General features: G+C 42.9%; 1 protein-coding gene across 1 annotated transcript in view; it reads left to right on the top strand.

Moving 5' to 3' along the window:
• LOC115772241 (signal-induced proliferation-associated 1-like protein 1) overlaps nucleotides 1-12,574 on the top strand; it is a 36,736-nt gene extending 24,162 nt beyond the window's left edge. The window contains exons 8-21 of the mRNA XM_030718312.1: nucleotides 2,215-2,794; nucleotides 3,891-4,165; nucleotides 4,283-4,534; nucleotides 4,639-4,782; nucleotides 4,890-5,044; nucleotides 5,146-5,228; nucleotides 5,550-5,968; nucleotides 6,782-6,982; nucleotides 7,573-7,735; nucleotides 8,543-8,744; nucleotides 9,728-9,877; nucleotides 10,073-10,193; nucleotides 10,439-10,517; nucleotides 10,637-12,574. Coding sequence (XP_030574172.1) covers nucleotides 2,215-2,794; nucleotides 3,891-4,165; nucleotides 4,283-4,534; nucleotides 4,639-4,782; nucleotides 4,890-5,044; nucleotides 5,146-5,228; nucleotides 5,550-5,968; nucleotides 6,782-6,982; nucleotides 7,573-7,735; nucleotides 8,543-8,744; nucleotides 9,728-9,877; nucleotides 10,073-10,193; nucleotides 10,439-10,517; nucleotides 10,637-10,780 — 2,968 coding nt within the window. The 3' untranslated portion in view covers nucleotides 10,781-12,574. The remainder of the gene's footprint in view (nucleotides 1-2,214; nucleotides 2,795-3,890; nucleotides 4,166-4,282; nucleotides 4,535-4,638; nucleotides 4,783-4,889; nucleotides 5,045-5,145; nucleotides 5,229-5,549; nucleotides 5,969-6,781; nucleotides 6,983-7,572; nucleotides 7,736-8,542; nucleotides 8,745-9,727; nucleotides 9,878-10,072; nucleotides 10,194-10,438; nucleotides 10,518-10,636) is intronic.
• Nucleotides 12,575-16,016: the final 3,442 nt, after the last annotated feature.

Raw genomic sequence — 16,016 nt, forward strand, 5'->3', positions numbered from 1 at the left:
TTACCTTCCCACCTTTGCTAGTACAAACAAACACACATTTCACACTCTTTCCTTAAATTGTCACACATCATATATGCCAGACATACATAACCTTGATTGTTTCAGTTTGTTTTTCCTGTTTCTTTTTCAGTAATCTCTAATCTCTATTAATAAAGAGCATGTTTTTATTTGTTGAGTCATCTAGTTATTAATAGCCTGTCGTGGCCTTCTGCTGAGATCTGGATAATTCTCAGGTCATATTGAGCCAAACTAGAGCATTAAAGGAGTAAGTGGCCTGGGGCCAGCGGGGTGCTAATCTGCTGCTTTCAACTGCTGCCTCAAAGTCACACGGGGCCAGCGAGGCGGATTGCGTAACCAGATCTTTGTTTAGGAAATGAGCTTTGTTTGTGCTTGCTAGCTAGAGCCACGGCGCTGCTTCTCCATACCATGATGTAGCAGAGAGTGGCAGGGTGTCATCACTGGGAGCCGGCTTGTCATCTAGGATGGGATGTATAGCATTTATACGCTGAGTGCAGTCAGGCATGGCTTGCAACATTTCTGCTACAGGCAGAGGTTGTGTTATCTGTTTAATGGGCTGGATGGAGTTTTGTCAGGACTGTCAAACCAGCTTATCTGAGTTCACGTCTTGGTTTTTGGGCTTTTAGTGTTGTACGTGCATGTATGCACTTATAGCCTCTATATAGCCTTCATACTTTAGGAAGAAGGCAGAGGTATTTTAGGCAGGTTACTTCCTCAGTGGTAAAATAATTTAAAGTGTTTAAAAGCTTTTTATTGTGCAGTTTGACAAATTTCTTATGAACAATGGATATGAGGCAGTGTCACCACCCACTTACTAATTTATAGTAATTTAACTCAGACAGCCACTGTGTACAACTGGAATATGAGCAGCAGTGGAGGGTAACAAGAGGAGAGCTCTGCCTGCAGGAATTATAACACCCTCCTTTGTACACACAAGTGAGCAGGTCAGAGGCATTCCTCAGAGGTAACTGTAACTATGTCACCACTGGGCTTTTTTTTTTCTTTCAAACAAGCCAATGTGCTTTTTCCTTACATTGTAACTTTTTTCCCTCAGAACATTGGACCATCATGCAAGTATTAAGTGGTGTAACAGTTCTGAAACAGAGACAAAAGCTGCAGTACAAACATGGTGCATGGTCTTTCACTGATTCCAGTCAGCTACTAGCAACTGTAAATAAGCAACATTTTCTGGTGAAATTTAGCCTTTAAAAAACAAAAAAAACTTACCTAAACCTATTTTGTTGGTGTAATTATAGGTTAATTAACAGCCATTAAGAATACTATAGTTATGTTTTGTATGTAATGACTGTCTGTTAATCCATGTGCTCATGCTGCTTGTGGAGATGTGGTGGTTGATGCCTGGTTAAGACATGCTAGTCTGGTGATGTGTAACATCCTTCAGGTAAAGAGTGAAGAACCTTTTCATATGTTATGTTGTGTTAATTCAATGTATTTTTCTTTGCATATGCATATCCTGTACCCTATTTTTATGAATATTTGTATTTATTTATTTTATTGTGTACTTTTAAAGTGCATTGCATTTTTTTTATATTTTAATATACATGTTCACACCCTTACCAAAGCCAGTCTTGGGAAACCATTCTATTTTCTCTTAATCTGGCTGTACAGAAATTGACCCCAAGTCAGCCAGGGTGTTTGTGAGATCGCCCTCAATGAATAGGAGTCAGTGAAGCTAAATGGCTTAAGTAATTATTTACACCTGCTTCTAGACCCCTGAAAAACCACATTTTATTTTGTAGTATTGATAATATGTCCAGATTGATGCATAACAACACTTATGTCCTTCTTTTTTTTTCTCAGGAAGGCAAATTTTGCCCTTAAAATCCTGGCATTCTGCTAATGCATTCTGATCTGTCAGTTATGGATTTATGATTAGACTCACCCTCATTCCTTAATGCCTTCAAGTGGCTCATGGTGCTGTGACGTTTCCAATCCTTACAGAAATGTATTTCACTGTAATGGCAACCTGTAAAAATAAATCTAAAAGTGAAACAAAACTATTCTCTTCACTACTTCTGCCAAAAAAAATCTTCACCCAACAAAAGTGACATGTTTAGAGCTACAGTTGTAGGAGGCCCCATTCATTCTCGACTATCTTGCAAATGTAAAGCCCAGAGAGTGGGAGTTCTTGAGTATTTACAACTTATTTTCCCTTATCCTCTTTATCTTCTGCAGTGTGGCTGTCACCCGCTCCCAGGACGTTCCCTCCTTTGGCCCACCAATCCCGAAGGGCGTGACCTTTCCCAAGTCCACTGTGTTCAGGGACTTCCTTTTGGCCAAAGTCATCAACGCAGAGAACGCAGCTCATAAGTCAGATAAGTTTGGAGCCATGGCAACACGAACACGGCAGGAGTATCTGCGGGATTTGGCAGAGCGACATGTGACCAGTACACCAGTAGAACCCACCGGGAAGTTCCCCTTCATCTCTCTGGCACACAAACGACGGGAGAAGGTGCGTCCGTACAGCGGGGCGGAGCTCCGGAGTCTCGGGGCTATAACCTGGCAGGTCCACGCTGAGGATCAGGTAGCCGGGGCCGAACGCGAGTGCCTGTTGGCCATTTCGAATGACTTCATCATCCTGCTGGATCAAGAGGCCAAAGCAGTCGTGTTTAACTGTGCGACACGCGATGTGATTGGTTGGTCAACGGGGAGCCCCGCCTCCATGAAGATCTACTATGAGCGTGGTGAGAGTGTATCTCTGCGCTCCATCAATAACAACACGGAGGACTTTGGAGAGGTTGTCAAAAGACTGGAGGTCAGTGGGCCGACTGTTGTTTTCTGTAGCAGTACATGTCTATAACATACACCATCTGCTGAAGATATGAGCCGAAAACTGCATCTCTGACAATCGTAGTAAACATGCATACAAATCCTTTGAACCGTGACCATCATGAAAGCATTACTGCTTTTATCATCATATTTACACTTAGGCTGGTTAACTTAAGCATCTAGTAAACATACAAATCAACCAGCTAACCAGTCCCAGACTATCAGTCAGTGAATGTAAACATCATTTTGGAATCACCCTCCATGTGAACAATAATGCAGGCAAAAAAGTGCTCAGTGAAGTCTTTCAGTGTTAGGACATGCTCTCCCTTTGTCCACTTCCCTGACAACAGTAGCTCGAAAAAAAATAACTATTGTTGATGATTATAGCAACATAAGGGCGTAGCCTGAAATTATGGACTCACCAAAAAGCCACAGATGTTGCACTGACCCTATGATTATAAGTCATGCAAAGCATAATGCATAGTAGTTTAATTCATATCATTACTGAGGGTTTCCTTATGGTCTAGATAAAGCGGCACTCTTGATGGGATATTTCAGTCATTCATCAGACACTGCAGTTCTGCTTAATGATAAAGTAAAAAAGGACCGTCCCTGTGCTTCATGCTGACAGTACAGGAAGGAGTTCTTTATTTTATCATCATCTTCTCCTCTTCCTTTTTTTTAACAACCAAAACTCAGACCACTTTTTACTACTTGGTTAACTCTGGCTGATAGCACTTTTTATCCATCTAGATTGTTTTGATATTGCTTGTCCAGTTTTGGAGCGATCTGCCAAAAGATGGAAAAAAATCAGCAGCTGTATCGCTTTTGAGAAATTATAACCTCTCTTACTCAAAAATATGTTAAAGCCTTGGTGCTGAGCTGTGTTAAAGTGCAGAAAGGCACATTATAATAATAATATGTCTTCTTTTTATGTTATGTGAATGACATATTTGCCTCTGCTTGTGTGCAAAGGACTAACAATAGATTTCATCCACTTTTTCTTTTTTTTTTTAACTTTACACCACCTTTCTCTCTAACTCCACCTTGATTTGCTCTCTCTCACACGGTCTTTTCTCCAGTTGTTGACCAAGGGAAGTCAAACCACAGAGATGACCCTGCGACGTAACGCCCTGGGCCAGCTGGGCTTTCATGTCAACTTCGAGGGCATCGTAGCAGAAGTGGAGCCCTACGGCTATGCCTGGCAGGCTGGGCTCAGGCAGGGCAGCCGCTTAGTGGAGATTTGCAAGGTGTCAGTGGCCTCACTGTCCCACGAGCAGATGATTGACCTTCTTAGAACCTCTGTCACTGTTAAGGTGGTCATCATTCCTCCACATGAAGACTCAACACCACGCAGGTACTATGGATATAAATCAAGAATAGATACAAGAGAGACTGTAGTTAATGTACTGGTTTGTGGCTTTTGAGGCTATCCTTAAAGTATTCTGACTGCAAATGCTTCATGTGCCAACAGAGGCTGCTCAGAAATCTACCACATGCCACTTGTGGACTACAAAAACCACAAGGAGGGCATGCCCTATGAGTTAAAGTTCCCCTTTCGCTCCACTAACAATAACACCAAGTGGCCACGCACATCATCCAGCCCTCAAACGCGTGCTGCTGGCACAGGGGGAACCCTCATCAAGGCCCCGCCCACAGACTTCAGTAACCCTGCTGCTATTCCCCGCAGTGTATCTAGTGATGGTCGACCGCTTAACCCCAAAAGGTCACATAATAAATATAATGCTGTTATGAAACTTGCAGACACGCTGAACTCGTCTGTGTGGTTGTAACATATGTCTTTAATGACATCCATATGTCTCCTCACAGATATTCCCCAGGGAATGACAACTATGCTCTTGCCTGCTCCATTGTGATGGGACGCACTCTACACAACACAAACTCCCCTTCTAGTGTCTCCTACACAGACACCATGGCCTCCACCCACTGGAGGCAGAAGTCTATGCCCGATGGGTGAGTTCATCACTGAAGATTATGCAGACTAAATTTCATACATATCAAAATAAAGCTTGAAGAATGCTACATGGTAACGTAGATGAACTTTTTTTTTGTCTCTTCAGGTTTAATAACAACTGCCAGTCCCCCGGTTCATCTGCACGCCAGGTGGCAGGTGAGGGAATCAATGGGATCAAAGTATCGTCTAGCTCAGGTGTTGGTTGGTCGCGACCTGTGGAGGGGGATCCCACCAGCAGATCAGGGGACAAAACCAGTTCAGGTAGGCAGAACGCCTACATCAGTGTTGGTAAATAAAAAAAACAAACAAGCTTTATGTTATGGTATCTATAGACCTCATTTTCATGTCTTTGGACTCTATAGACACTGTGATTTCCAAGGTGGTGATTCCTCGACTTCAGCCGTTAGAGCAGAGCAGCCACATGTCTCCTAACAAGAGCGCCAAGGTGAGTAGTAGCCAGCAACCACCAGATGTAATTTCTTTGCTGCCATTTCATGGCATGTTGCAAATTGATAAGGGAGGCTCTGTGCAAAAAAAAAAAAAAAATTGTCTAATCACAGTTAATATCTTCTGAGTATGAGCTAAAGTTCGTGTAGCATGAAGCAGTTTATGCTAAGTGCAGTAATTAAAATGTTTCCAACATTATGGGTTCTCAGAGCACTTCAGGTGATGCAGAAGAAACACACTGACTTCATGGAAATGCTACAGCAAAATGTCTTGTTTTCTATGCTTGAAACTGATCCTTTGATTTCTCATCTGGTAATAGGCAGATGCTCCATATTCATCCAGCCAATCAAGCAGCAACACACTGTCAAGCAACGCCTCCAGCTCCGCCCACAGTGATGAGAAGTGGTACGAAGTTGGCTCCCGTTCCGGAGTACGGAGTGAACTAGATCTAAATGGCTATCTTCAAGGTACCTCCAGTGACAGCGGCATTGACGCAACCTCCTTCACTGCCACCCAGAGCAGCACAGCTTCCTCCACTGGTGCCTTCATGGCAAAGGACAAAATCCCATGGCAGGATGAACCAGCAGACAGCCAGACGACCACCGACACGTCACCTCCAACTCCAGACTCTATTGTCGTGCCCGTAGGCACCGAGATCCCAGCGAAGAGCCCGTTATCCTTTCCACTAGGTCCCGATAGCGTCTCCTACAGCCTGAGTGATGCCACCGCCCACTCCAGGTGTGCTGCTCTTCTGTTAGAATTTAGCTACGTAGGCAGCCTAGGAATCTGATCCTTTGCATCAATGGTTCATTAAACAGACAGTGATTCATTGTAGTCCAGATATATCCTGTGCTGTCCCAGCTGAAAGAGAGGAAGAATGAAATATCCGTGTCTGTGGTTTTGCATTTGTATGTATCTCAGTCTCTGGGTATCCATGATAGAAAGGAAGTGCTTGAAGTTGCTAGAAATGCAGACTGTGAGCTCAGCACTGTTCCCCTCTTCTAAATCCCACTTCCTTTGAATCAACTAAAGCTTTCCTCCCTCTCTTCTTCACTCAGCCAGAAATAACTCGGCTCCACCAGACCTGTACATTGGCAGCTTTGTTTTATAGTATGTGCACGCACATGCGCGCTTGCACAGACACAAAACTTGATGTTGGGAAATTCAAGCATTGTCAAACTCTGTAGGAATGTTATTTGAAAGAGCTGAAAATGAAGTGCAAGGACACGGTGTCCTATTTCGTATTTATGAATTCATCAGTTTATTCAGTCTACAGAGATGTCTGGATATATAATTAAGGAGTGCGTTTACTAATAGGTTTTAAGGAAGTCTGGCTCTTTGTTTTTTTTATTGAAAACAGCTAAGGCAATTTGATATGTTGAACTTGAAAAATAAAATATATCTGCATGAGCAATCATCCATTTTTTTTTCAATCACTCTGCTCGCAGTGTTTGATATTGATTAAATTATAAATACATAACATCTATGATGCGTCTCTTCAGTTAAATCTGTGTCACACTTTTCTGCTTATCCTTCATGTTTTGTTTCCAGCACTTCTGGTCACTCAGGCTGCAGCCCCATGTCCCCCCAGGATGAGGCTGCTCCTGCATCCACTTCACCTACATCCTCAAGCTGCCAGTCCCCTGGGACCAAGAGCTTCTACCCTCGTCAAGGAGCAACCTCGAAGTATCTTATTGGCTGGAGGAAGCCTGGAGGAACGGTCAACTCAGTGGACTTTGGCAGCACTCGCAAGTAAGATGGGAATTTTTTTTTTCTTTTAACTAAACATCTGTGAATGTTTAAAACTGTTTCTAATGCAGCGCTGCACGCTGAGGAAAGATTAGAAATCAGTGCAGAAATGCATCCTGCTGTCAGGGATGTTCTCAGAGGTGCATATTTTGTTATATTTGTCCCAGTGAATATTCAGCTAATTTTAAGTCTTTTTTTTTTTTTTTTTAATTTGGTCAACAGTGCCACCACCTGGTGACTTTTGAATTTTCTTTTTTTCCAGCTCAATCTTCGGTTTGTAGAAAGGATGACACTTTTTTCTCCACTCTTTACTTCATGTCTTTGAATTTGGTCAGAAAGCCAAATCATGTCTTTTGTGTTGGTAATAAATGTCGAGGCTGCTCGTCGAACCCCAGTTGCTTCTGGTGCAAAAATTCAGTATTTCATTGTCTCATCGATTGCAAGTCACCAACACCCTGGTTAGAGAACAGTTACAGCCACCTTTCAGATTTCCTCATCCATTCTGGGCATCTGAACTGGTGGCTGCTAATCGCAGACGTGCTTCGTCATTAGCGGAGGTTTCTGTCTGAATTTGACTTTGCTTTTATTTCCAGACGGCACCAGAGCGATGGTTTGCTGGGTGGTCAACCCCAGCTCAGGGCCAATCTCCGGGGCTCCCAGTCCCCCCAGCGGCACACTGCAAAGTCCAGCCTGGAGGAAGACTTAAAGAAGCTCATCACACTTGACAGCCCTCCACCCACTACAAATGAAGAGAAGGTACAGAGAAATGCTTTGAGTTAATATCGTACACTGATCCTGGTATCGTCGGCTACATAAACACTAATTTGTTTTTAGCTCCACTGTTGTTCGTCCGGCTGTTGTCTGTCAATATCTTTTGCAGCTTGCAGGCAGCATCATTTATAAGTGTATGTAAGTGAATGAAGGGCCTTTCCCATCCTTCTTTTCCAATGAGCTGCAGTCATTGAATCTAGTGAAACAGCTTTAGTTATTCTTAAAGTGATCTTGTAACTCATCAGGAGCTGTACAGTATTGCCACTTTAATAAAACTGAAAACTATTTTCTAGCTGGGATGTTGTATCTTGGGTCGTAACTGCATCAATAATTTCCTATCCTGGAGTGGAACCAGCGGCGCTCCAGCGATGCTCAGTAGAGCCATTTGTTTACATCTGGGTTGCACATCACCAGCTGCTGGTATCTCCTCTTTAATCCACTGGTGTGTTTTTGTGCCTCAAGTGGTGAAACAAGTGTGTTGTTTTCCACCTTTAGTGCGAACACTTATCTTGCGTATTTTGCAAAGTTACCATGCTTTGTTGGAGGTTGTTGAAGTAGCTCTCTTTTTAGGTACAAAATTCTCACCGGAGGCTGATATTGCAATGTGACATTTTTATATATCACATAAAATTTGTACCATTATTATCACAGATGATATGATTTGGCATAGCCCTAATAAGAACAAACCCTATAGTGTTTTTATTCAAGGTTTTTCTTCCAATTCATTCTTATTCGCAGCATTTTCTCTCTTTTTACCTGAGTTTTCTTGTCTGCTTCCATCTCTGTGTGAAGCCGTTGTTTCCAGGCCCGCCACCCAGTCGACGTTCCCTTCAGAGGACACTGTCTGATGAGAGTATTTACAGCGGGCAGAGGGAGCCGTCCTCTAGCGTTCAGCGTGACACGCCCACTGACCTTCTTTTCTCCTGCTCCACCATGCCACGTTCACCCACCACCCGTCACGGACCAGGTCGCAGAGCATCACACAAATCCCTCGGTAAATGTCTAGTTTCTGTGGTTGAACTTGTTGGAGGCTCCATCATGCGGTGGGTTACACATTTGCCTAACAAGCGAAAGATCAGTGGGAGGAGACACAAATCTGTTGGGGGTTGCATCTGCCAAATCAAACACGTGGTGCTACCCGCTGTGGCGACCCCTTGTTAATGAGGGAGCAGCCAAAAGGAGTGGATGAAGTGCTGTGCAAAAGTCTTGAGCCACCTCTTTATATTTTGTTCCAAGGAGCCTGACTTTGTTTTCTTTTTTTTTTTTGGTCTTGAGCAGTAGTTCTCCACGTTTGTTTTTTAGTAAGCCAGTTAACACTGGCCTATGAATGATTCAAACATTAACAAGGCACCTAAGTGTAGGGATGAACCAGTTGTCAGTTAACAGAGAACTTAGCAAAGAACCAATTCACCAATTCAGCGTTATTGACGCAGTGTGGGATCATACGGACAGAATAGAACAAAAAGCAGCAAACATCCAAAGAAGAGCTCAGAATGTCCTTCAAGAAGCCTGGAGAACTATTCCTGAAGAAATGACAAGAAAGCTGCCTGAGAGAGTTCAGGCTGTGCTGAAAAATAAAGGTGGTCACACCAAATATTGACTTTCAAGCTTGTTAGAATTGTACAAATTCTGTTTTTGCCTTATATGCTGTATTTCTATGTATGTTTGCATGTTTCAATAAATAGCTGCATCTATTCCCCATTTTCCTAGCAAATTATAAGGAAATGCGGGGTGGTTAAAGACTTTTACATAGTACTGTATATATGTACAATATGTGTACTACTCAAACTGCAGATAATGCGAATGCAGGTAATGAAATAAAAGCATAAAAACATCCAACAAAATGCAATTGCAAAAGTCTTATGGTCATGCCATGCACATATGTGTTGACTATGAAGTTTCCCAACTTCGGTTCCAAAAAACTGCAGATACAAATCTCACTCAGTATGTTTTACTGCGCTCTTTCTCCTTTCCCAGGAGACCTGTCAGCCCCAGAGAGTTTAGAGCTGGATCAAGAGAGGAAGAAACAGCAGCTGCAAGAACCTGTCCTCATGCCTCTGCCTGACACGGGGGCAGATGGCCCGCTAGACTGGGCCCACCTGGTAGATGCTGCCAAAGCCTTTGAGGGTAACCAGACGTCATGTTTTCATTTCCTCCTTGAAAAAACATTTGAAGTGAAGGTTAATTAAGTTGTGGAGTAGATAAATCCACCTGTTATTCTATTTTTTATCAGTAGAGGGCATTGTTACATTGTATTTGTTCTATCTTCAGGTCAAATAACATGACATTTAACTTTTTTTCCTTTTTGTTTTTATTCTTCAGAGCAGAGGCTGGTTTTCCTAGCAGCCCAAGAGGAGAACTCCATGGCTGAGAGCTCAGCAGCAGCCACCAGTCCCCAGCAGGCCGAGCCTCAGGCGGCTCCACTGAGACAGCCTTCGCCAGGGTAAGAGGCCTCAGGTCATGGCTTGGGTCCAATGTTTGCTTTAATCCACTGATTTTTTTTTTAATTTACCCCCACCCCCCAAAAACTGTGCCATCAAAGACAGAATTTTCTTCCAAATACACTGCTGCAGTTCATATCATTAATTATTCCTGCCAATACTGACAAAGATTGGACTAAGAAGCATTTAACCCATGCTTCACTCTGAGAAGTTTGTCCCAGCTAATGTCATGTTGACCTTTTCACAGAGAGACTCCAGCTTGCTTGATGGGGAAGGTGAGCCAGCTAGAATCCATGGTGAAGGTGCTACAGGAGGACCTAAAGAAGGTGAGATATGATACTATTATATTGATTCCTCTCCTCTGTGGCTGATGACACTGCCACCAATATAGATGCAAAATGTAAGTATGAACCTCAGACTGTTTGTGTACCTTTGTAACCATTAGGAGAAGGATGCCAAGGCATCACTGCAGGCTCAAATTGAAAGCCTGCGAGAGGACAACCAGCGTCTCCTCGAGGAGTCCTACAGCGCCTCAGCCAAGCTCAAGAAGTTTACAGAGTGGGTCTTTAACACCATCGACATGAACTGATGCACACAGCTGCTGACTGCTCTCCACTGGGAGAATAACCACTACTCAAGCTGATTTCAAACTTTCAGTCCTGTTCGGTGCACAACAGAATCACTCACAAAAACAGTGTTGCTATTGTGCTGTTACAAACTAGTGCCAACATGGATGCACACATCATCCTTCCTCAGCCTCGTGGATCTGTGGAATAGTCATCATAAAAGACCAAGAAAAAACCAGGGGGATAGACAAAAAGAGCAGCAGCGTGTCAGTTTTCATCAGCATGCACTCCCTTCCTTAGGAGCTCATAAAGTATAACATGTTTTTGTTTCTGACCTTGATGGACTGTTGGTATTCCTGCATGTCAGAGAGAGCAAGATGTCGAAATCTTAAAGGGACTTAAAGTCACTGCCCCCATTTAGCTTCCAAGCTAACCTAATTTTAAGTGAACAGATTTCCGGTTAAGGAAAAAGCATTAACATAAATTTGCTGAATATCGTCCCATGTTGCTCCGATAAAAGTCAGAACTTTCTGAGAATTAGTTGAGAGGTGTGCTGTAAATTTGTTGCTGTTAAGATCTTCAGTTTTCTCCAGTTCACAGATAACAACACGGGTTATTTTTGTATTACTAACCAAAAAACCAAACAAACAGAAGCTAAATGAGATGATGGGAGTTGTCATTTTTGATGGTTAGTGTTGGTAGGTAGGCACAGACAGACAGACCCTTTGCATAGCACACACTGTAAACACTGTAAGGTCGTGTGCCTGTCTGTATTGCCTATGTAAAAGACTGTGCAAGTGTAATGAGGGTTACTGCAAGTAAAACTTGTATAGGACTACTGGTCATATGAAAAGATAAATATATTGTACAAACACAATATGGGTGCCGTACAGATAGAAATCGACCTTTCAGCGTCACATATTCAGATTATTGTAAATATATGATGTTCACATTTATTTTCTCACGCCTTCCCTTGATATGATAATGTAGAGAGTATTTATGTCAAAGATGATGGCCAAGAAAAGAAAAACAGCCATATACAGTTAGAGATGTACAGTATATACCAGTAATGATCCTAAGTGATAAGATGCATCCTTTGACTTAAAAGTTTCCAACAGGAGATGGTGAACCTTTGCTCCAGAGTACAATGGTAGCAGATATAATGATATTTTTAATCCTAAAAACTGTTGCCTGCTGCAGTGGATTGAGTGACAGTGCCACCTAGTGTTGACAAGATGTAAACTACTACAGTGAACTCTCATCCTCCTCCACCTATAGCACGCTAAAATGCCTCAATCTGATCCCTAAATCTCTGGATAGATTCAATCGGTACTGTTATATTATTGCAGATCAGATGTTGCGTAAATCCTGAAATGAGTTTGTAAATCTGCGTGAAAGCCCTCACAGAATCCGGTCTGTAGAAGACCAAACTCAGTCCTTATTTAATCCTCATACTAACTATTTCCTTTTGTACCCTGATGCTGTGCAACTGTATATAGGGAGAATTTAATATTCATCAAAATCGCACCTTCATTCTTATTTTTTACAGTTATTTTTGATGTGTTTCTGCTTTACTGGCTAGTGCAGAGTGAAAGTAGCGACATGAAAGATAAATGGGGGGAAGAATATAGGACAAAGGCCACGAACTGGACCCAGACAAAATGAGTTCCAGGCCTGTAACAGTAGCAGATTGCTCCTATGCCTTCATTCTTGACATGTGTGACAGCATGTGATTCTGTTTCCATTCAGCTGTGATGTGTAAAAACAAACAAACAAAAAAAAGTTTATATCTATTAAAGATATTTTGTTCAAGTACACTTTGTCTTGCTGAGTGGTCTTCTGGTGTGATGTTTGTGGCAGATATATTGCCATATTTAGGCGCACCATTCGTCAACGAGAGAAAAACAGGAAACTAACATAACTGCTGGGGTTATATGAGGTGGCTCTGAGTAAATGGATACCTGTTGGCAGGCTTGTGGCTGCCCGCTGTTGCATTGTGATTAACAGAGAGCTGCTGTTTTTCCACTCAAGCATGATTACACAAGGCGGTTGTCCAGACACATTCAGGGCTGCATGGGATGGATTGATTGATTGATCGGGATACCCTGAGAGAAGGCAGGGTGGAGACGTGGACCGTTATGGATGCAAGAAGTGATCGTGTCAGTCTGTTCAAATTGCTGTTTGTCTATAATAATTTTAAAGGATAATTTTAAAAATGTGTTTATTTTCAAAATTGCAGCTTTAATCAGTTTCTGCCATATTCCTAATCAGTGACTGTAGAAATGGCATGCAGTTGTTGGTTTTCAATACTCATTTCTTATTGCTGTAAAAAAAAGGGCTGGTGGTATTCTTTTTTATTTATTTTTATTAATGTTTAAAAGGTAATGTTGCTACAGATGTGTTTAACTGTTAATATTTATATACCGTAGTTGGCACTAAAATGATAATGAGATGTCACGACATAAGAGCCCAGCAGATTCTAGTTCTGGCTTGATAATGCAGCAAGATTATAATGTCTGCGTATAATGAAGTCATGGTGTGCAGTGTGTCTTTAAAAAATTTATGGAAAATGGATGATAAAGAGGAGCACAAAGGGACTTAAAAAAAAAAAAACTACAGCAGAAGAACAGTATCTGAAAATAGTGTCCTAAAAAAATAGAAAAGAGACCAAAGACAGAGGAAGTCAGCTGAGAGGTCCAACAGTGAGTGTCTACAGCCATCTGCAAAACATGGTTTGATTTCAGCCAGTGATGTTGGGGATCTTGTCAAAAATGATGGAATTATGAAAAGTACCATCAGATTTTGATCCATCATGCAATACCATCTGGAAACTGATTGGCAACAGCTTCATTTTACAGCATGACAGTGAGCCCCAAACACACCGCCAATGTAGTAAAAGCACACCTGGATGGAAAAACGCACAATGGAACACTATCAGTCATGGATCGGCCTCCCCAGAGCCTGGACCTCAATATTATTGAAGCAGTGTGGGATCATCCTGACAGAGAACAGAACAAACAGCAGCCAACATCCAAAGAAGAGCTCTGAATGTCCTTCAAGAAGCCTGGAGAACTCTTCCTGAAGACTACATAAAAGAAACGATAAGCCTAAGAGAGTTCAGGCTGTGTTGAAGAATAAAGGTGGTCACACCAAATATTGACTTTCAAGCTCGTTAGAGTTGTAAAAAAAAAAAAATCAGTTTTTGCCTCATACTGTATACTGTATTTCAGTGTTAGTTTGCACGTTTCAATAAATTGTTTCACCCATTTCCTATTTTTCTACCAAATACACTGCCCAAAAAAATAAAGGGAACACTTAAACAACACAATATAACTCCAAGTAAATCAAACTTCTGTGAACTCAAACTGTCCACTTAGGAAGCTACACTGATTCACAATCAGTTTCACATGCTGTTGTGCAAATGGAATAGACAACAGGTGGAAATTATTGGCAATTAGCAAGACACACTCAATAAAGGAGTGGTTCTGCAGGTAGGGACCACAGACCACTTCTCAGTACCTATGCTTACTGGCTGATGTTTTGGTCACTTTTGAATGTTGGTGGTGCTTTCACACACACACATGGTAGCATGAGACGGACTCTACAACCCACACAAGTGGCTCAGGTAGTGCAGCTCATCCAGGATGGCACATCAATGCGAGCTGTGGCAAGAAGGTTCGCTGTGTTTGTCAGCGTAGTGTCCAGAGGCTGGAGGCGCTACCAGGAGACGTGGAGGAGGCCGTAGGAGGGTAACAACCCAGCAGCAGGACCGCTACCTCCGCCTTTGTGCAAGGAGGAACAGGAGGAGCACTGCCAGAGCCCTGCAAAATGACCTCCAGCAGGCCACAAATGTGCATGTGTCTGCACAAGTTAGAAACCGACTCCATGAGGATGGTATGAGGGCCCGACGTCTACAGATGGGGGTTGTGCTCACAGCCTAACACCGTGCAGGATGCTTGGCATTTGCCTGAGAACACCAGGATTGGCAAATTCGCCACTGGCGCCCTGTGCTCTTCACAGATGAAAGCAGGTTCACACTGAGCACATGTGACAGTCTGGAGACACCGCGGAGAGCGATCTGCTGCCTGCAACATCCTTCAGCTTGACCGGTTTGGCAGTGGGTCAGTAATGGTGTGGGGTGGCATTTCTTTGGAGGGCCGCACAGCCCTCCATGTGCTCGCCAGAGGTAGCATGACTGCCATTAGGTACTGAGATGAGATCCTCAGACCCCTTGTGAGCCCATATGCTGGTGCGGTTGGCCCTGGGTTCCTCCTAATGCAGAACAATGCTAGACCTCATGTGGCTGGAGTGTGTCAGCAGTTCCTGCAAGATGAATGCATTGAAGCGATGGACTGTCCCACCCATTCCCCAGACCTGAATCCGATTGAGCACATCTGGGACATCATGTCTCGCTCCATCCTCCATCCATGCACCACAGACTGTCCAGGAGCTGGTGGATGCTTTAGTCTGGGTCTGGGAGGAGATCCCTCAGGAGACCATCCGCCACCTCATCAGGAGCATTCCCAGGCGTTGTAGGGAGGTCATACAGGCACGTGGAGGCCACACACAATACTGAGCCTCATTTTGACTTGTTTTAAGGACATTACATCAAAGTTGGATCAGCCTGTAGTGTGTTTTTCCACTTTAATTTTGTGTGTGACTCCAAATCCAGGCCTCCATTGGTTAATAAATTTGTTTTCCATTGATGATTTTTGTTGTTAGCACATTCAGCTTTGTACAGAACAAAGTGTTCAATGAGAATATTTCATTCATTCAGATCTAGGATGTGTTATTTGAGTGTTCCCTTTATTTTTTCTGAGCAGTGTATAAAGAAATGAAGGGAAGCTCAAGACTTCTGCACAGTACCGTAGACTACTATGACAGACCCAGGGTACCAATAGATATGTAAATATTATTTTCAGACAGACTTAAACAGTAGTGACCTAATCTATAATAATGTCTTTGAATAATGAAGGTCTCCTGTGTAGCTCCACATGTTTCGATACAACATCTGGCAAACAGTCTAAAACCACTCCTCATAAGTCACTCTAAACGCAGCAACATCTTTGCTGTGTTGTGTGTGGCCAGCAGTGTTGGTCTCTGGCACTAGTGTGGAGATGAGCAGGCTGTTCAATAATTTAGCATTAATGCAGATTATAGCAGAGCTGGGCCCCTCAAAGCAGATTAGAGAAGTTCCTGTCTGCCTGCCTGGCTGCCTGTCTGTCACCTTGTTAAGGATGGTACTGAAACACCGGAACA

This window comes from Archocentrus centrarchus, chromosome 22 (genome assembly GCF_007364275.1).
Source record: "Archocentrus centrarchus isolate MPI-CPG fArcCen1 chromosome 22, fArcCen1, whole genome shotgun sequence".
Classification (NCBI taxonomy): Eukaryota; Metazoa; Chordata; class Actinopteri; order Cichliformes; family Cichlidae; genus Archocentrus; species Archocentrus centrarchus.